The sequence below is a fragment of the Lethenteron reissneri genome, chromosome 8, assembly GCF_015708825.2.
Source record: "Lethenteron reissneri isolate LAM-NWPU_2019-01 chromosome 8, ASM1570882v1, whole genome shotgun sequence".
In the NCBI taxonomy this organism is placed as follows: Eukaryota; Metazoa; Chordata; class Hyperoartia; order Petromyzontiformes; family Petromyzontidae; genus Lethenteron; species Lethenteron reissneri.
The window spans coordinates 5879028-5900284 of NC_083786.1; the positions used below are offsets into that span (position 1 = coordinate 5879028).

At 57.7% G+C, this 21257-nt stretch overlaps 2 protein-coding genes across 4 annotated transcripts in view; both read right to left on the reverse strand.

Annotated features, from left to right (window-relative positions):
• LOC133360721 (protein jagged-1-like) overlaps positions 1–13573 on the reverse strand; it is a 31824-nt gene extending 18251 nt beyond the window's left edge. For 2 of the 3 annotated variants that reach the window (XM_061579528.1, XM_061579512.1), the window contains exons 1-7: positions 12975–13573; positions 12015–12041; positions 7322–7666; positions 4771–4825; positions 4034–4288; positions 2527–2587; positions 372–502 (exon numbers count right to left, since the gene is read on the reverse strand). In XM_061579528.1, the coding sequence (XP_061435512.1) occupies positions 372–502; positions 2527–2587; positions 4034–4288; positions 4771–4825; positions 7322–7666; positions 12015–12041; positions 12975–13061 (961 nt within the window). In that variant the 5' untranslated portion in view covers positions 13062–13573. The remainder of the gene's footprint in view (positions 1–371; positions 503–2526; positions 2588–4033; positions 4289–4770; positions 4826–7321; positions 7667–12014; positions 12042–12974) is intronic. The other variant, XM_061579518.1, reaches the window with a different exon arrangement.
• A 766-nt stretch (positions 13574–14339) lies between these two features.
• Positions 14340–18991, reverse strand: NUDT14 (nudix hydrolase 14). The gene is given in 6 exon segments (XM_061547278.1): positions 14340–15540; positions 15919–16086; positions 16088–16196; positions 16808–16872; positions 17684–17727; positions 18830–18991. Coding segments are annotated over 6 exon segments (750 nt in total). The 5' UTR covers positions 18911–18991; the 3' UTR covers positions 14340–15257.
• Positions 18992–21257: the final 2266 nt, after the last annotated feature.

Here is a 21257-nt window from a genome sequence, read left to right on the forward strand (position 1 = left end):
ACACCACGCCCGGCTGCCTTTGTCTCCCCAGTGTCGATGTTTTGGCACACTGCACCAGGTACGCGTTTAAGACTGGATGAGCCCCCCCCTCCCCAACGCTTGTTTGTACGGGTCGTGGGGGTTATTTGATCATACTTTACCACGCTGGTTAGAGCGGGTGTATGACGGCGGGGAGCATAGACATTGCAGCAGAGTACAGTACAACACTGAATTTTACCGCAGTGCCCTATGCTCGTCTGCTTCTTTATAAAGATGACGCGGGTCTCCGTGGTAGTGTTGGCTCAACGTGCACCCCAAGTTTCCCCTGAATTGCCCCGTGTTCCCCCCGAGTTGACCCGAGTTGCCCCGAGTTGCCCCAGAGTTGCTCCCACCTTTGTCACAGAGAAGGCCTCCCCAGTTGGTGTCGCAGTGGCACTGCCAGGGCTCGGAGCAGGAGCCGTGCACGCAGCCTGGATAGGGGATGCACTCCCCGCACAGCGCTCCTTGCCAGCCGTACTGGCACCTAGCAAGGGGATGGGGGGGCGGGGTGAGAGGGGGGGGTGTGCCGGTGAGCCGCAAGTTCACAGTCACACCGCAGCGCACACGCACAGACGCCACCACTTAAACACAAATCCAACGACACACAGAGATCCCCCGTGTAGTCCACACTGACTGTTGGGAAAAGTGCTGTTAGCGAGCACCTGTAAAGGCCGGCACGGCGCACAAGGGGGTGGTGTGTCCAGGACCAGTGCTGATGTTTGACACACACACACCACAGCTCATTTAAGGCTGAGTCGACCTAAGGGGGGCCCAGGTCCGGTTCAAATATATGCCACCTATGGTGGCCGAGAGTCGAACTCAGGGGCCAGGTTCGTAGCACAGGGCGCTAACCACTACACCGCCGCTCCCCAACTCGCACACCCGCCCCCGCCCGCTGGTCTCTGCTCGTTCTCACGCCTGGGGGGGGAAGGTAACCGAGGGAGGGTGGGGGGGGGTGACCCTGGCTCCTGAGTTTCCCACGCACCTTATCTGCGCAATCTCATGACGACCGCGACCGACAGCTCAGCTGGGTCTCCTCTACACCCCCAGACCCCCGCCACGGAGCCCCCCCCCCCTCGCCATTTCACCCCAACGTCCCCGATATGCCCGCCCCCTAATGCCGCCTTTCGCTCGGACTCCCGACACATCGTCACGAGTTCGCCCCAACGGGCGAGGCGCGTTGTGGAGACGGTCACTCGCACGTGACGTTGGCCAACTCTCGACAAGGGAAGGGGGTAATTAGACTTCCCAAGCCCCCACCCCCCCATCCCCACCCCCGTCCGTGAAAGTCGCGGGGGATCGGTTCCCACGACTCGTTATCTGGGGGTGGAGCCGCAGCGGCAGCGTGGACCCTGGACTCCGGGACGCGCGGAACTCGGAGACACCCTCCCCCACCCCGCATCGTCACCCCCCCCGCTCACCCCTACACAACCTGACCCCCCCCCCCCCAACGCCCGCTTCTCTAAACCCCCCCCCCCCCCGAATCCACTATCCTCCCGTGGACCACCCTGTAGCTCCGAGGTCCAATCTCTCCCTCCAGATCACCCTCCTCATCCTCCTCCACAGACCACCCTGCCCCCTCCCTCCAAGGACATCCTAGACCACCTCCTTGCCCCCCCCCCTCATCCCCCCGACAATCATCCAGATGAGCGATGAGGTCACGTGAGCGCGCTATCGGGGCTGCGATAACTCGCGCCAATCGCCCTGCTCACGCACAAAGACAAAGATTCCCCGTATAGCGTCAACAGACTGTCGGGGCAAGTGTTGTTAGCGAGCACCTAGGAAGGCCGGAACGGCACACGAGGGGGCGAGTGGTGAAACACCACGCCCGGCCGTCTTTGTCACCCCAGTGACGATGTTTACATATCGCAGCCAGGTGCAAATAATCGTCACTGGTGTTCGGCCGTGAACGGGAAAGAACCCGGGTTGCCGGGTTCCTAGCGCAGCGCGCTAACCACTGCGCCAGTGCTCCAGCCATACGGGGCGCGCCCGTGTGTGCGCGCATGCTGATGAATTGGCGAGAACTTGAATGACATGTTGAGTCTTTGGCCACACAGGTGCAGCAGGTAGGCGCGGTGTGTAGCCCGCAGCATGGGGTGGGAAACAAAGACATATCTCTATGTATTAGGAATCATCAGTGAGCCAATGCCCAGGAATAGACAGCCAAGGGCTGCGTAATATGATATAGATCACTAGGGCTCATTAGTGAGTCATGCCCAGGGGAGCTGGAATTGCATGAGATGAATGCACGTGACACACAGAGGCAGAGAGGGGACCACAGGTCTATACAGGTGAACACGTATTTACACGTGAACACGGGTGTATACAGATGAACGCAGGTGAGGCTGTTGAACACAGACCCAAAGGCCCAAAACTCCAAGTGGCCAGCGACAAACAGCACACACGTGTACAAGAATACAGGTGAACACACACGCACACATGGGTGCGCACAGGTGAACACGGCCACAGCAGCACGACACGGGCGCGCTCCAGAGGCCCGGTCTGTACCTGCACTCCCCAGGCACGTTGCAGTAGCCGTGGACCCCGTCACAGCCCTGCTTGCAGATCGCTGTGGGAGACACAGACGAACATAAACACACACACACGCACGTAAGTAAGTACACACACGTGCACACAAAGACCAAGTGCTGTTAAGCGAACACCTATGAAGGCTGACACGGCGCACAAGAAGGTGGGTGGACAACACCACGCCCGGCCGCCTTTGTCTCCCTAGTGACGATGTTTACACACCGCACCAGGTACTCATTTGAGGCTAAGTAGACCTAGGGGAGGCCCGGGACCGGTTCAGATAATCGTCACTGGTGTTGGCCGTGAGGAGGAATCGAACCCGGGTCGCCAGGTTCATAGCGCAGCGCGCTAATGGCTACACTACCGCTCCCCGCATGCGCACACGGGCACGCGCGCGTGCGCGTGAAGCGACCACCCGCGGGGGCCTCGCTGCAGCTGCGGGTTGAACCTGTCAGTCCATAACTCAGGGGCTCAGGCTGCTTCGAGTCCTTTGTTGCACCTGCCAAGTGGCACTGATGCATCCGATGAGACCCCACGAGGCGATGCCCGTGAAGGAGAGTGTGGGTGGATGGTAAGGACGCAGGGAGATACTTGTGGATGGACCCCCCCCCCCAAATCCATGCACCTACCAAACTCATCTCCCCCCGTCTCCTCCTGCCATCGCCCCCCCCCCCTCTCAGTAACATTCAGTGGCGTAGCTCTCGAGTGTGCAGGCGGTGTAACTGCGCGGACCGAAGGGTCGCGGGCGCTGGGCTACAAAGAGGGGAGGGGAATTGGAAAGAGCAGGCCCCGTGTCCGCCGCACTGGGCCGCTGCTGGTGACAGTGACCGGGGCTCGCACGGACGAATGAATGCACGGCTGGGAGGTCACCGTGATGGCCGGTGACGGTTACAATGGGAATAGACGGCCGGTGCTAAGAGAACGGCGGGGGAGGGAGGGTGGGGGGGATCCAATGGGTCGACAGTACTCAGGCACGTGATGTTGTTCAGAGCCAAGCGACGAGTGACCGCAGGCGTCGGATGGGGCCGTGAGAAAATCTAGCAAATTAAACCGGGTCCGGCGACATCCGGGGATTCGGTCCAACTATGACGCCCTCGGCAGTGCGGATTACGCACTTTAATCTGCGGCACGCATCATCACCCATCTCGTTATCAATGCGTCTCATCAGTCATCAACATCGCCGTAATAATTATCCCATCTCTGTCTCGCTTCCCAAATCATCATTATCATCATCATCCATACCCATCATCATCCCTACCCATCATCATCCCTGAACCAAAACTCCGGAGGATGACTCAATCCTGGTTAGAGCTGGGTCACATCCACCCATCATCACACACCTCATGACGATGAAGATCCCGTCTAATAATTATCATCATCATCATCATCATCATCTCTACCCATCATGATCCCTACCGATCATCATCATCATCATAGACCACTCCCCTTCCCGCCCTCGCCCGCCCCGACCCGCATCCACGCGTACCCTGGTTGCAGCTGGCTCCCATCCACCCGTCCACGCACGCCTTGTCGCCGTGCGCGTCGCACGTGTAGTGCCCGAAGAAGTCGTCGCGCGGACGGCACAGTTTGTTGCACGCGGCGCCGTAGTAGTGCTCGTCGCAGCGCACGCGCACGCGGTACTGGAAGTGCGCGGTGGCGCCGTGGTGCTGCAGACTGCGCCACGCCTCGCCCGGGTTCATCATCCCCGAGTGCACCGAACGCTCGATCAACTCGCTGCCGCCTGGGGTACATGATCATCACAATAATAATGAATGTATTTTATCTATCCTATAAAGCCACGCACACCGAGTCGTAGGACTCGTTTTTCTCCAGGAGGGTCCTGCTGCTGCTGCTGCTACATAAAAGTTTGTATTCATAAGATGTTTTCAGCTAATTAATAATGCGTCGTGTTAATTCATTTTATTATTCACGTGGGAGGAGGGAGCCGGGGCACCCGGAGTAAACCCACGCCGTGCGCGAGGGGACAACGCTCTATCCCCGTACAGATGGAATAAACGGATGGCGATTAGTCAGAGCCAGGGTACGGCTCCTCCTCCTCGGCGGCCACCACCGCCGCCCGGTTATGTGGAGGTACAGCAGGGGTGGAGCACGCCAAGGTGGAGTACATCAACACGGGTGGAGCATGGAACAAGAGTACACGAGGGTGGAGCACGTCAAGGTGGACTACATGAACAAGGGTGGAACACGCCAGGGCTCGCTCACCGGCCGTGGTGTCGTTGTCCTGGTCCCAGGCCTCCAGGATGAGCGTGAAGGCTCTCTAAGCAAACACACACACACAGGTACATATGCACATACATTATCACACACACACACACATGTATAGAGTATACCTGGTGTGGTGTGTGAACGTCAGCACTGGAAAGACAAAGGCGGCCCGGTGTGGTGCTTGGCCACCCAGCTCCCCGTGTGCCGTGCCGGCCTTCATGGGTGCTGCTCGCTAGCAGCACTTGCCCCTACATTCTGTTCAGGCTACAGGGTGGATCTTTGTCTTTGTACACGCGCGTGTAGAGGATCGCTGCTCACTGTGGGTCTCGGGCCGCGTTCCTCGCATCGCTCCCGGCGCTCCACGCGCGAAGGGCGGGTGTGGGGGTGTGGGGAGAGCAGTGAGGGATGAGAGGGAGCGGGGGAGGTGGGGGGGATGAGGGAGGGGGGGTTGCTATGATAGGAATCCCACGCCGCTCCCAAGAGACCGGGGGGGAGGGGGCGGGGGTAAAATAAATAATTAACTAGCAAACCTCTCTCAAATAATTAAATAATGTCGCCCGCTATAGTTAGGCGGTAGATGCTGGCGGTAATTCAAGAATAGACGGATAAACAAATGGTGGTGGTGAGCAGCTCCGCTACTATTAATAATAATAACGGGGGCGGGCGGGCCGTGAGCCCGAGCCGTGCGGTGCACGGGATGCGGCGCGGGTCCCGAGAACAGCGCCGAGGCCGCGGCGAAGACGACGGCGCCGGCGGCCGCTCTCGCGAAATCGCGCCCACGGGACGCGGCGCCGTTCACTATCGATGACCGCACGAGGAGGACGAGGATGAAGGATGAAGAGGGAGGAGGAGGACGAGGAGGAGAAGGATGGAGGACGAGGATGGAGGACGAGGAGAAGAAGGATGGAGGAGGGAGGAGGAGGGACGAGGAGGAGGGAAGAGGAGGAGAAGGGAGAGTAATGTTTCAGTGTATTTGTTTTGGTATTCGCGTGAGGGTCCCGTCTAACCATTTGCCCGGCTATTTTTCAAGAACACGAGGAAAAAGACACCGAGGGAGTGTTGTGTGTTGAACTCGAAGGCGTTCACTTCCGATTTTGATTCGTGATAAAGTGGGGGTTTTTTTGTTGGGGTGAGGTGGCGTCAATGTAAAGTGTCGCACACCCGCCCGATGATGCTGCTTGTAACCATCAGCGAAACGTCGTTCACTCAAATCGCAAATGCGTGGTTTGATTTTCTCTCCGACACACAATCGGTGCGCTGAAGTAGTCCTACTTTGGCACGTTCTATTCACGTGACAAACCTCGCCGATTGGCTGTGTCCGGGTGGAGGTGGGCGTACGACACATTCACATTGACGCGACCTAACCACCCCCCTACCTCCCCCCAAAACAAAAACTTTACCCTGAATCAATATCGCAGAGAACGAGTGCAGGGCCCTTAAGGAATATTGTACAACCGACTAACGAGGTATCTGACGGTGGTAAACGAAGCCCACGAGAATCGATAAAAAAAAACTACGAATATACTATGAGAGCATGAGGCGCTAGAAAAACAAAGTTCGGAGCATGTGCAAGTACGCTTGTGTTTTGGTTTAATATGGAATTAAAGAGGGAGAGTGGATGGAGGGAGCCAAGCTGTCGAGTGAGTTAGTCATTACCCCGGTGTAATGCTCAGCGCGCTGGACTGGTACCCAGAGGTGCGACTTTGTTGAATTCCAGGTCACGGCTACTATCAGTGGCGATTGAGAAGTGAACAGGTAACCGCGTAGCACCCCCGTCCTGCCACAGGACGAGGTGTAAGGAGGCAATGTGCGATATTTATCTCGTGCCAGCATTTGCGGCGCTCCTTGCCAAAGAGCCACACGCAGCTCCACGGAGCTGCAGTTCCGCATCCCCCGCGCTATCCCGGCATCTCAGAGCCCCTCTCCCATCCCCTTCCCCTATCCCTCTCTCTATCTCATCCCCTTACCCTATTCCTAACCCTATCCCTATCTCATCCCCTTACCCTATCCCTACCCCTATCCCGGCATCGGAAACCAGTGCGCAAGAATGTGTGAGTGGAGCCGCTCGCGGTCCGGCATAGCTGTGAGAGGGGGCTTCTGGGGGGATAGGTGGGAGATGGGCGAGTAGGGAGAGGAAGGGGGTGGAAGCAGCGAGAGGGAGTGGAGGGGGTGGGGGAGGGGCTATGTATAGGTCTCGGGGGAAACAACGCGGCTCCAGACACAGGGACTGAACACGGTGATGCTGCTGCTGCTTATGGTGGTGATGGTGGCAATGATGCTGGTGCTCGCTAACGATGACGAGACTGTGGCAGCCGATGGTGTTACCGATGTTCATGGTGAAGCGCAGTGACGATTTGGACCTCACGGGTTCCCGTGCCAAACCCGGGACCCTCACTACCGGACATCTGTGAAAAAGAGCTTCATAGCTCATCGGATTCCTCCACTACAAATACATATTCTGACTCCGTGATCCACCCCCGCCCCTCCCGTTTATAACGATAGACCCCTCCCCCACCTCCCCTTACCCCCACCCCCACCCCTTCCTCACCGGCCAGGCGAAGTGGAAGGTGACGAGCATCCTGGCGGCGCTTCCGCGCGGGCGGAACGAGTTCCCCCCCAGCACGGAGGTGGCGCCGCTCCCGTAGGCGCAGGCGCCCCCCGCGGGCTGCACGCGCGCCTGGTACTCGCGCAGGCAGCCGCGGAAGAACGTGTCGCACTCATCCCGCGTAGAGCAGCGGCCCTGGGGCTCCCCGCCCGGGGGCGCGGGGCCCGGGGAAGCCGGAGCGGGGGGGTCCCCCCGATCCCCGTCGCAGCAGCCGCCGTCCTGGAGTTCACCGTCCGGGTTGCGAACCCAGGAGATCTCCAGCTCGAACTGACCCGAGCACTCTCCCTCCTGGTCGGGGAGGGGGTTGGTGGGTGGGGGGGAGGTGGAATCAGTGGTGTAGCTTTTGAGTGTGCAGGCGGTGCAACTGCACCGTGACCCAGATAAGCGGGGGGAATGTCACTGAGCAGGACCCTCCTGGAAGGTCGTCTTGAGACTCAGGCAAGTTTTTGTCGACACACAGATACGTTGCCTCCTTCATCACCAAGTAGTAATGGTCGTCATCGCGATGCCTAATCGTGATTATTCTGAGAGCTACTAACTGGATGTCTCACCGCTCGAGGCAGCAATTGGCCAGTGGTCAAATCAGTCAGTGGCCCTGAGTCATGTGTGAAAATTCCACATTCCCATGGCAGGAACTAGTGCATCCGCTGGTCAGTGATAGCATCGCCTCGCTTACCTCCCCCCGCCTTCCACCCAGCGATGTTTTTGTAATCACAATGATGGTAGCAGCGACGATGGTGACAGTGATGGATCTCTACGTGGCATCTCGATCTGTATTCTCTCCGCTTCAGAGATAATCTAAATTTAGTGACGGGAGGTGGTGGTGGGGGGATTGGAGTGACGCGCGCAACACGTGCAACCAAGGGCAACTCTCCTCCAAGTTGCATCGACGCGAGAAACGTTCAACAACGCAGTGACACCACGACTTGTGTCTTGCGAACGCGACGGCGTCCCGGGGCTGCGTTCGATTCGCAGGAGGAAGGAAGAGGCGCCCATCACGGGAGCCTCGTTAGGGGCTGGGTGAAGCAGAGCACGGGATGTGGAAATCCCGCCGGGCACAGAGGGAGGCGAGCTGGCAATGCGGCGGGGAGAGTGTGAATGAAGACGCGACACGCTTCTTCATTCACATTTCCCTTCTTTTTCTTCGAGAGAGAAAAGGGAGATCAATGTCTCGAGCCTGGAGTTTATCCTTGCCGGGGCCATAGATCAGTGGCGTCAACTGGCGGAGTAAAGGGGGGAGCTGTAGCCGGGGGGGACGGAGCGCGAGGCGGCGCCTTCGGCTCCACTCGCCCAGGACGCGCCAGGTCCGAGTCTCCGTCTCGGGTTTCCCGGCACCGTCTTCCACTCAGCGCCCCCCGGCCACAGCGCCCCTCGAGTGAGCCACGCCGTGTTTAACCCTCATTCGTGAAGCGAGATTATAAATGTTGTTTAATTCGTAAGACGAATATTCACCGTAGCATTCAATCAGGTGGTCACTCAACACCACACCACTCAAAGCCACACCATTCAACAGCACACCACTTACCACCATACCACTCAAAACTACCCTACTCAACACCACACCACTCAACGCCACACCATTCAACACCACGCTACTCAACACCACGTTATTCAGACCGAGACCACGCCACACCATTCAACACCACACCACGCCGGATGGAGCATCGACCTGTCTTGTGATAGCGTGCGTATGGGTGTGAGAGTGAGTGTGTGAGGCAGTGAAAGAGTGAGCGTATGTGAGGTAGTGAAAGCATGAGTGTGTGAAGCAGTGAGAGAGTGAGAGTGAGGGAGAGAGTGTGTGAGGCAGCGAGAGAAAATGAGTGAGAGAGTGTGAGGTAGTGAGAGAGAGCTTGAGAGAGAGCGTGAGGCAGTGAGAGATTGAGAGCGTGAGAGAGTGTGAGGCAGCGAGAGAGAATGAGTGAGAGAGTGAGTGTGTGAGGCAGTGAGAAAGAGATAATGAGTGAGAGAGTGAGTATGTGAGTGTGTGTGAGGCAGTGAGAGCGAGAGAGAATGAGTGAGAAAGTGAGTATGTGAGTGTGTGAGGCAGTGAGAGAGATAGAGAATGAGTGAGAGAGTGAGTGTGTGAGGCAGTGAGAGAGAGAGAGAATGAGTGAGAGAGTGAGTATGTGAGTGTGTGTGAGGCAGTGAGAGCGAGAGAGAATGAGTGAAAGAGTGTACGTGTGTGAGCCCCACTTACCCTCTCCAGATTCTGAAACGTGAGTCGCGACCAGAAGAGGGAAAGGAGAGACGAGAGCGAGGCAAGTGGACCCGACGCACACCACAAACAAAACACACGCGACTACGGTCCACAACACGCCACCACCACCACGATACATCACCACGATCCACCACCACTACCACAATCCCCACCAGCCCGAGCTGACAAATTATTGCGCACGTTTAAGGAGAGGTGGGGAGGAGGCACGCTGCTTCCACCCGGGCGCGAGCTGCTTATACACAGCGGGGCAGTTACGCTCCTCAGCTCCATAGCAACCACGCACCTGGGTACCACAACGACCTCGCACCATGGCAACCGTGCACCTGCGCACCTGAGGCACCACCCCGAGACTCGTGAAGTCGGGGGGAGGGGGGTAGAGGGGGAGGGCGATGCCCTGGTGTGGCTCGATGAGAGCCAGGCGCGTCCATTGTGAATCCTAAGCGCGCGGCCGCGGGATGAGGTCCGTTGCCCCGTGTCCCTAAAAATAGCGCGCGGCGCCCGTGGAGGGCAGCGCGGGGGAGGCCGGGGAGGAGGGAGGGGAAGCGTGGACCCCGTCTCTGATTCATCAGACGCGCCACTCGCCCAGCGTGTGTCCGTGCGCGCGTGTGCACGCGCGTGTATGCGCGTGCGTGTCTCTGTCTGGGTGTATGCGCCCGTTTGTCTTTTATATGTGTGTGTGGGGTGAGCACGTGTGTGCGTGTGTCCCTGTGTGGGTAGCGGTAGCGTAGGGGTTTGCGCGCTGCGCTATGAACCGGGCGACCCGAGTTCGAATCCCGCTCACGGTCAACAACAGTGACGCTTATCTACGCCAGTCCTGGGCCTCCCCTAGGTCGACTCAGCCTCAAATGAGTACATGGTGCAGTGTGTACCCATCGCCACTGAGGAGACAAAGGCGGCCGGGTGTTACTCGCGAACAACACTTGCCCCAACAGCATGTTAAGGCACGTGGAGAGATTGCGAGAGGAGCTGGTGGCACAAATTGACAGTCGACCTCCGAACCCAGAGCTCTGACCCCCCGGTGGATGGATGATGCTACCGCTGCGGCTGCTGCGTCGTCGTGTGTATAAATAAATGCATCACGACAACGGGGGTCTGCGACCCCGCCTGCGGGAGTCCGTGACGCAGATTAAGTGCGAGTGTGTTTGTGTGTCTGTGTTACCGAGGGGAGCGATAGTGGTTAGTGCCCTGCGCGAGTTCTATCATATTGGTGAATATCTAAGCCAGTGCTGGACCTCCTCTAGGTCGAGTCAGCCTTAAATGATGAATTGCTTGATGCGGTGTGGAGGCAAACGTGGGTGGGTATGATTCTGGTCTCGCTAACATCACTTGCACCAACAGCCCGTATGGGCTACGCGGGGAATCTTTGTCTTTGAATAGTATATACTGTAGGTGTATACTGTCCCCAGAGCACGCGCCAGAGGGAACGTGCGCGGAATTCCGCTTAAAATAGCGGCCAGGGCTCGCGAGTGCGCGCGCGTGTGTGAGTGTGTGGGGGGACGTTGGCGAAGTGGTTAGAGCTACAAAATCGGTGATAAGATTTCGATTCCAGCTCGTGACCAATATCGGTAGCTAATATCTGAGCCGGTCCTGCCCTCCTCTAGGTCGACTCAACCTTAAAATAGTACTTTGTGTTGTTGTGTAAACATCAGTACCTGGGAGACAAAGGCGTCCGGGCGTGGTGCTGCCCAACTATTACGGCTTTACCGGCCGTAATAGGTGCTGGCTCAAACACTTGCCCAAATATTTTTTTCAAAGCTACACGGGGTATTGTTGAATTTGCTTTGTGTGTGTACGAGGGTGAGTGTGCGAGTGTGTGAATGAGTGCGCTGTGCGTATTAATGAATGGGTGAACGAATGTCAATGAGTATAGACGTGCATGTACACAAGTGTGTGTGCGCGCGTAAGCATGGGCAGTATGAGTGTGCGTGTGTGTGATTGTGGGGAGCAGCAGGGTAGTGGCTTGCAAACTGCGCTGAAAGTCCAGTGCCACAAGTTCTTGGCTTACATCAGTGGTGATTATCTGAATCGGCCCTAGGCATCTCCTAGTGCCTACTGCTGTGTATAAACATTAGCAACGGGGAGACAAAGGCGGCTAGGTATGGCGCTAGCCACACCACCCCTCGTGTGCCATTCCGGCCTTTATAGGTGCTCGCTAACAGCACTTTCCCCAAAAGTCGTTTAAAGGCTATACGGGGGATCTTTGTTTTTGCTGTCGTATTTATGGAAGACGGCGTTTTGGAAGAGCCAGGTTGCGATGTCATTCTCGGCCGGGTGCCCGATTCCCCTTGCAGCGGGGGTCGCGGGGTTCCCACTCTCCAACGCGCTCCTCTACCCGTCCCTCGCTTTTTAAGGGGGTGGAGGCGGGGGGGGGGGGTGGAGGCGGGGGGGGTGGAGGCGGGGGGGGGGTAGAGGCGGCACCTTTGACGTGGAGGGGCCCCGCCTCACCTGGACCCGTGAGCCCCGGGCCAGCGTACCCAGTTCACCGTCGCGTCCGCAGAGCACCGCACACATACACGCACACACACACACACGCACACACACGCACACACACACACGCGCGCACACACACACACGCGCGCACACACACGCACACACGCACATACACACGCACGCACGCACACACATACACATACGCACGCAGACACACACGCACACACAACAAAGATCCCCCGTATAGCCTGAACAGACTGTAGGGGCAAGTGCTGTTAGCGAGCACCTATGCACACTCACACGCGCACACTCACACGCGCACACTCACACGCGCACACACACACGCGCACACACACGCGCACACACACACGCGCACACACACGCGCACACACACGCGCACACACGCTTACACGCGCACACACACACGCGCGCGCCATGGCTACACCACGCCGCCGAAAACCGCGCCACATGCACCACCAGTCGCGCTGCCCTCGGTGGACCACGGCCCCCGACGGGAACCTGGGATCCCCCGTGATCCTATCAAGGGTGACCAGCGGCTCCCATCATCGTCATTGTCAGCGCGCGCACGCGTAAATTGCGCGCGTGCCTCCGATAAATTACAGCAGACTTATCATAGCGACCACACCAAGCGACAGCAACCACAACGGGCATTAAGAACGACATCAAGTACCCAGCAAACTCGCCGAGTTAATCAGCGACCGCACGTGCCTTTATTAACTTCACCTAGCTCCGGCACCGGCGCTTGGATGCGGTAACCACGCCGAGCATGCACGGGCACCCCAATCTCCGGCGACCACACAGGGAACTTCGTCAACCACATTCCAAGTTTCCAGCAACCACACCACTGGGGCTCCGGTACCTCGGCTGACCACGACGGGGTGGCCGAGGGCTGGCACCGAGAGACGCGTGCGCGCACCCACCACTCACCCGCACGGGGATGAGAAGGCAGAGGAGCACAGCCGCCGACACGACAACCGCCACGCGCGTCGCTCCGCTACCGCCGAGGGACGTCATCCCCTCCGCGCGGGGTCCGGGAGGGGTCCCGTGAGGTCCCGAGAAGTCGATCCCGCGGGCACAGAGGATGCCGCGAGGGGAGCCGGAGGAGCAGGACTTCTTCACCAACGCTGCTGGAGCGAGCAACGAACGTTGCTGGAGGAGCAGGGAATTTCCGCCAGATTTGTTCAAATAATGAGCAATTGCTGGGTCAACTAAAGTTGCTGGAGTTGGTAAGAGTTGCTGAAGAAGCGGCAGAAATTTTGGGTGGAGTAAAAGAGATTTTTTTTTGTTTTACTGGAGCAGCAAAAGTATTGAGAGGAGCCGGAGAAAACTGACTCTCACTGGAGTTTCTGGATCACTCGAATTATCTGGAGCAAGCGGACTTGACGGGGGCTTTTGCTGGCGTCCCCGTGCTCCCACCGCAGGCTCCTCGTGTGCACGAGCCCCCGGTACTCGGGGGGCCCCTTTATAAGGATGCGGGGTTCGCGAGGCGAGCCCTCAACTCAATATCGAAGCCCCGCCCACGCGAACTCCCATTGGTTGACACACCGCCTGCACCACGCCCACTCCCTCTCGGACCACGCCCATGCCGAAATGTGATTGGTCAGATGTGCAGAGAGCCCCGCCCCAACCCCCCCAAAGGAGGCGTGGCTGGCGACAAACACGTGGTTTGTGACACGCGGGAGGGGCCTCGTGTCAAACACGCACACATGGGAGTTTAAATGCCACTTTGTGAAACGTAAACAATGGCTGTTTCATGGATGTGGACCGACCCCGGCCATGCTAATGCGGAATTACCACCGCTAAACTCTGAGCTGCTCACGCCGATTTGCAACGACCCGCACGCTCTTGGAAGCAGGGCGACACTTTTGAGGTGACTTTTGAGCGAAAATTAGAGCTGGAGTTTAGGGTATTGCCGAGATGAAGTAAATGTTAATATACTTACACAACAGCCGTTCAATTCGCGTCGCTCATTCTCACCCTCCATCGCTCTATCACTCTCTCCCTCACTCCATCTTCTTCATTCATTCACTCACTCAAACTCTCTCTTTTTCCCTCTCACACCCTCTCATTATATCATCGGACACTCACTCTCCCGTTTCGCACTTTTTCATGATCGCTCACTTACTCTCTCCTTCACTCATTGTCCCTCAAGCATTTCTAACGCTGATTCTCTCTCCCACTCACACACATTCTCCTGCACTCGCTCGCTCTGTCCACTTAAACTCAGCGACGTTTCGATCAATGGCCCTTCTCCAAAGCACACAGTCGGAGCGGTCGTGTATCTCAATACAACCATGTGTGTCAACATAACCACACCCTTTATCATCATTACTATCACAGAGACCAGCATCGTTACCATCATCATAAACAACAACTTTATCGACACCGTCATTACCACCATCTTTATGATCACTGGCACCTTCACACTGATAACTGACAAAAATCATATTCATCTTTGTCAACATCAGAACCACCATCATATTGATCATCATCATGAGGCTTAGTACCACTGTCGCCATCGACACAAATGAAACGTGTTTAGTTTGCTGTCCTTCCCCCGCACCTCTGATTAGCACGGTTGGCTACGCATGGTGCGAAAAAAGTTCAATATACAATCTGTACATCGATGATGGCGAACTATACCATCAACGCCTTCACCATCACCCTTCAGACTCGCTGAACGCGCATCGCTCCACGAGCCCTCCCCGCTCACCACGCGGTAGCGGCCGTCTCAGAGACTAAACGTGGAATATGCACCAACGTTTGGCTGTGGTGCCGGCTCATGGCCGGCTGCTAACCCGGTGCTCCGTGACGATTGTGAGACGAGGGGCGACAGAGCGAGTACCCATCGGTGAGTGAGGGGCTCAGAAGTCGCCTCTGCAACTTGAAGCATCACTCACCGGACTCCCTCACCACTCACTCCCCCCCACCCAGCGAGCGCTGTGTGGGGAGTGTATCCCCTACTCAGGCTGCGTGTGTACGGCTCCTGATCCGAGCACTGCCAGTGCCACTGCGATACCAACTGGGGAGGCATCCTCTATGATAAAGGTGGGAGCAACTCTGGGGCAACTCTGCAGCATCTCGGGGCAACTCGGGGGTTACTCGGGGCAAATCATGGACAATCTGGGGGAAATTCAGGGAAAACTTGAGGGGGAACTTAAGCAGCATGACTGGAATATAATATATTTATTGTAAAGGACACGAACATCGCTATTGGGTTAAAGTTGGGGCCACGGCTGGGACAGGCCCGGGGCTGGTGTTGGGCAGGCTGGGAGCCACGTTGCTCAGGAACCACAAGAGGCCGTAGAGGACGCCCAGGGGCCGCTCTATGTCCGCGGCCTCCATGAACTGAGCAGCGTGCTCCAACGGGAGCTCCATGAGTTCGATGAGCTCCCCCTCGTCGGACCGGCCCCCGCCAGGCCCCGTGTGCATCGCGTCGGTCACGGCCGCGTAGTACAGGGTCTGCCTTGCCCCGGACACCCCCACGCCTGTCCTGTATGGGGTGGGGGGGGGGGCACACGGGGGGCACACGATGGATGCGTATGGGTTACACTGTGAGCACATGGGGGTCACGTTGGGGGACAAACAGGGATCACCCGTGATTCTCGCTGGCTGAGGCTCGGAGGTCAAAGTTGGCCACGGGATGGGATCTCTGCGCATCCCGCCCCGGGCCTCGTCTACTCCTTGCCACCCGTGTTGGCAAATCCTGAGCCCCTCTGCTGCGCCGTGCGGTCGCAGCGTGTCGACCTCTCGCCCCCTGCCCGTGCACCTTCACCTGCAGGGTGCTCGGCTACGGCCGCACAGCCACATTTGGCAAGCTAAGCAGAACCGGGCACAGAAAGCACCGGCACGGGCGGCGAGCGCCACGCACCTGTAGGAGGTGACGCAGTGGAGCTCCTCGAGCGGCACATCATAGCCACACTCCTCCATGAGCTCGAGGCGTGCGGTGTCCGCCGCCGAGACCCCCGGGTGGTCCAGGATGCCCGCGCACAGCTCGCACGTCACCCCCGCCGAGCCGGGCAAGGCCTGGGCCTCCCTCGTCGCCAACGCTCTCCCCTGTGGCCCCACGCAGCGTCCGAGTCCCCGCTGCCTCGGTCGCCTCCATGAGTCGCTGCTTCCGCCTCCACTCGCGCTCGTTCACGTAGACGGCTGCGGACCGACAGTTGCCGCGAAATGCACTTTCACCATGATACAGGTCCCACAGGGACACCGTGGCACGGCTCCCGCTGTCTCTGCTTGGTGCTCTCTCAGATGCTGTCGCGTTCAACTGTATGTTGTAAGAGGAGGGTTATCTTTCAGTGCCACGTGCAGGGACACAGCTTCCATTACTGTTCAACACTTCAGTTTCTGTTCAGAACCCAGTTGTCTGTTTGGTAACCCCAATACCCATTTGCGACATCACCCGCAAATTCCTTAATTGGGGAAAAGCACAAAGTGGCATTCGCAGGCAGGGGATGCATACACACCCTGTACCATGTGGAGACGGCTGCCACTGGGGGTCCCCTAGGCTAGACTGCCACAAGGCTACAACGGTGGAGGTGCGATGCCGATCCAAGGTGCTTTGAGTTGCTGATGAATTTAAGCAAGCGCCACTATAAATTCCAAATCCCCATACCTGCTCAGAACACTGGTACCTGTGTAGAAGCCATCACTATGTGTGGAACGCAGGGAGAGAGAGAGTTATATATATTTAGCACTGGCAAAGGAGGCCTCATGATGAGAGAGAGAGTTGTCGGTGCTGGGAGCCGCGGCGCGCCTACCTGGCCGGAACTGCTTGACGAAGACAAAGCAGCGGCGCGTGGTGTTGAAGAGGAGGACGGCGACGCTGGGGGAACACGGACACACGAACCCCGGGGTGAACTCATACGGGACCGCTCCCCTCGACCCCCACCACGGGGGCCACACCCGGAGGTCACCTTGCCGGCGGAGAGAGGATGGTGGTCCCCTGCGGCAGACGGGGTCTCTGAACCGGCAAAGCAGGCGAGGGCGTTGCTTTACCACCGACAACAACACGCTGACCGCGAGTGACCCGAATGTAGCCCTGACCCCAACACGGACCACAGCAGTCACAGGTCTGGCACTTGCACTGGAACAGGGGCAGGGAGTCGATAGCACGGACGGCTGGGGGAAGTGAGCTACAAGCCTTGGGGGCAGCAGAGGAGAATGAGCGTTCAGACTAACACTCACCCCTGAGTCTCAACCCTGCCTTGACGCGGCCTCCAACTCCAACCCTGGAGCTCACTGCTCAGGAGTTGCCCCGTGACCACGCCTGGGAGACACTTTTGCATGCACACGGGACTCGTTGCTGCTGTGTGTGAGCCCAATTGAGTTATTTGCAGGTAAAATTGTTTATGCATTTGGAGATTTTGGCCGATACCGGTTACACAGTGTGGAATTTTTTTCGTGTCAATTAAGCTGAGGGTGAGGAGTGAGTGGGGGTAAGGAGTGGGGGTGAGTGGATGTGAGGAGGCAGTGGGGGTGAGGAGTGAGTGGGGGTAAGGAGTGGAGGTGAGGAGTGAGTGGATGTGAGGAGGCAGTGGGGGTGAGGAGTGGGGGGTAAAGAGTGGGGGTGAAGAGTGAGTGTGCGTAGGGGTTTGGCAGCAGGCTCTCTCTCTGTCGTGGACCGCTGGCCTCACCTGTCATGAGTTTCCATGAAGTCCCACGTCTTCCTCACCCCGTTCTGTGGGAAAACCAGAACCATCGCACAGACGGAGGTGGTCGATATGAAGTCAGTACAGCAAGTAGGTTACCAGACAGCAATCCATCCCAGAGGCATATTGACCATCCACTCAGCTCATCATGAAACGTTAAACTCCCAGCTGACGGTCGACTCAGCTCTGCATAATAATTTTGTTCCAACATGTTTTGACTTGATTGTAAGAGAGGGGCTGTGCCGTCAGCAAGGGGGGGGGGGCACGGCCCCCCTCCATCCACTCCCACCCGAGACGCTCCGGGCCTGCCACTGCCCCCCCTGTTTATTTCACCCTGGCACCGCGCCTGCTCCCCATCATAGACCACGTGTCACGTCACAGTGCGGAGAGTGAGTTTAAGTCGATTGCGTTGACCTTGGTGAGAACTCGAGAGAGACCCAAGGTATGGGTGCCTCGGTAGCGAGATGTCAATTACCTCGCCTGGTATACAGGAGGTGTTGTGGGTTCAATCCTGACCCTGACACATGCTGTATATTTGGAGCTTGCATATTCTGTCCCCGTGGTCGCGTGAATTTTTCTCCGTGTCCTCTATTTTTTCCCTCCACATTTAAAATCAACACGCGTTTAGAGTATTTGGCTGCTATACATTTCCACGTGATACGCCACTTCGTTGAGCTAGCATTTGTGGCCAGGTCGCTTTTAAAAAGATCTGAATAGCTCTGTGGGTCCTTACCTGATAAGAGTGCCCTACGAGCACCAGTCTGCCATAAGGGGAGCGTGACTGCTGCTGCTGCGTGTATTCCCTTTTGAGTAATTTGCGGTGTAATTTTTCTAATTGGGTCAATTTGTACCCTGGCGCAATGGCCCCCTCTTGCGAACGACGCCATGGGGGTTCGTCACTGTGAGTGAAGCAGAGTCGGTCGCGTGGCTTGGCGGCAGGCACCACCCGGCGGTATTGATTGACCACGCCGATGGGGGGATTGGCGAGTGGCTCCGGCGAGCTCATTGACCGCTGCTCGGCCGGAGTGAGGTGGCTCGCGACTACCGTCACCACAGCCAAAAGCGCGTGGCGTCCTGGTCATGGTGTACCGGCTCGCGGGCCCGGCTGGAGATCAGCCTCTGGGGGGCTACCTGCGTGTACGAGATGCGATGGGGCCGCAGGTATCGCGAGGCGGCGCACGGCTCCACCGACACCCCGCTCACGTCGTCCATCTCCCCGGCTCTCTCCGACTCCGCCTGGGTCCCACAAGGGAACCAGCCGGCTCCTCGACGCCGTTTGTCTTCCGGGAGGAAGTGAAACCAGGGAGCGCGGGGGTCGAGTTTCGGATTCCGGAGCAGAGGGCGCAGAGCGCAGAGGGATGTGCGCCGCCCAGCGTGGGTCAGGACGGGGACGATTTGGTTTATTGTTCCTCCCAGGGAGGCCTCCCCGAGTCCCAAGGCTCCTTTTCAGGAGGGTCCTGGCAATGTATTCGCAGTATGGAGTGATACTCCTATGCGGAATCCAAATTTAGTCGTGTTTTGTTTTATTTTATTTCTAACTACGTGACTTTACCGAAAGAACAAAAAAATATAACTCGTGGTAATTGAAGGCACTTCAAAGTGGTGGGCAGACCCGGGTGAAGCTGCGTGCTCGCGCGAGTCGGAGCCGTTCCCCGTTCACCGTGGGGTGCGACGGGGACGTCCTCTGGTCTCTCCACTGTCCAGTATAACATTACGTGACCGTATACTGGAGTGTGAAAATATTGATATGGCTGTACCAGAAGGGGGTTTACGTCAAGGCACAGATGACACTGGTGAGGTCCAAGGATGGTGTCACAGGCGTGGTCTTGTGGACGCGTATTCAGTACGGTGTGCGATGCGGGGCATTTAAATGTGTGTAACGTGGTGGTATGGTGTGGGCTTGGTGCATGAAGTGGGGTGCAATAATAAATGCGGTGTTGTGGTCTTGTGTGCGGTGGTGCTGAGTGCGACGTGTGGAGGGGTGTGTGGTGGTCTGGCGACATGTGTGGAAATGCGAGTCACAACGTTTTCTTAATTCTCTCTTGGCCTGCGGGATAGCAGCACCCCCTCCCCGATCCACCGCGTCGCGTTTTGTCTCACAAATTGGGGTGAGGGGGGTCGAGGCTCGGTGAGTGACTCCGCGCCCCGCATTCAACTCGGCCCCGCAGGTTCATTACGGCGCGCTGCACAAGCGGCCCAGATGGTCTCCTCGGGCTCCGCCAGCGTCCGCAAAAAGAGAACTTTTGTCGACAAAGTTTCACTCCCCCCTCCCCACCGCCCGCCCCTCCGTCCATCCAAGAGACACACCACGCCTTTGTGTCGAACCCTCGGCGCGGCGGTGGCTGAGCCGCTGTCCCAGGCGGGACGCGCCGCCTTTTCATCCGCACGGCAATTGAGCGCCGGAGTTGTGAATCGACTTCTTTATGAGCCAGGGGTCTTTTGTGATGGCACAATTAATTAAGCCACTTCTAAACGCCCACCGCCCCCGTCCCGTCTCCCTGCCCCGCCTCCCCCCGTTACCCCCCCCCCCCACTCCATCTTTTACCACGGGCATTCAGCGTGACCCGCTCCAGCGCATTGCAATGAATGTGAAGCTCATGAAATTCACGTTTCAAGATTCGGCTGTGGTGGTTGCCGTCGTTGTTGTTGTCACTTTGGTTCATGGGATGATCGAGGTAATTATGTCGCACGAGCCGCGTGCTATCCACTGCTGGACGAAGGCCTCCCCGAACCGGTGACACCCCCCATGGGTCTTGCGACGCCGCAAGCAATCTCGCTCCTACGCACGAACTCGGCTCGCCGCTCCGGCTCCGCGGTGGGACGGACCCCCCCCCCCCCTCCCCTCCGCGAGTGTGCTCCTTCTTTCGGCTGCCATTCCCTCGAAAGTCTGGACCGTCCGCTATCATCCGTTCTTACAGCCAGCGCGGTGCCTACAGCACGTGCTCTCTATTCCATGTGTCCCCATTCCTGCTGTCTCTGAGAGTAACTCCGTGACGCCCTTCCCTGCTTCTTTGCGCACTTTTCAGCCGTTATTCCACTTCGCCATCGTCCACGTTCGATGAGTCAAATGCAGCAGCAGTACCGTCAGCGTCATCATCAGTACGGCGATGGATTGAATCCATCTGTGCAGAGCTTTCGGCGGGTTTCCCTCGTATGCGTTCACTCCCTAAGGAAAATCGGGCAAATCGCCTGCAACGTCTGAGACTGTTCAGGATTACTTCAGAAGTCACGCGGACCCCACCGATACCCCAGGCGGTCATCATGCACATTGCAGGAACACTCAACAAGAACCGCCTTAACGTTTGAATTGTCCCTCGGTTGCCGGGCCACGGGATGGCAGTACAGCAAGTGGGTTCGTGAGCCGTCTGTACAGTTTGAGTGTTATCCACTCGTCTACAGCCCAGCGCTGGGCTTTCTTTGGGTCATATTGATTCCTCCTCCCACACGAAGCCAAACTTCCATTAGCAATGGAGTTCATGGCCAAACATCCCAAAGTAGTAAAGCAGGACCTTCCTGAAAATGATATTATTGAGATTCGCTGAGAATTTCTTGTATTAAA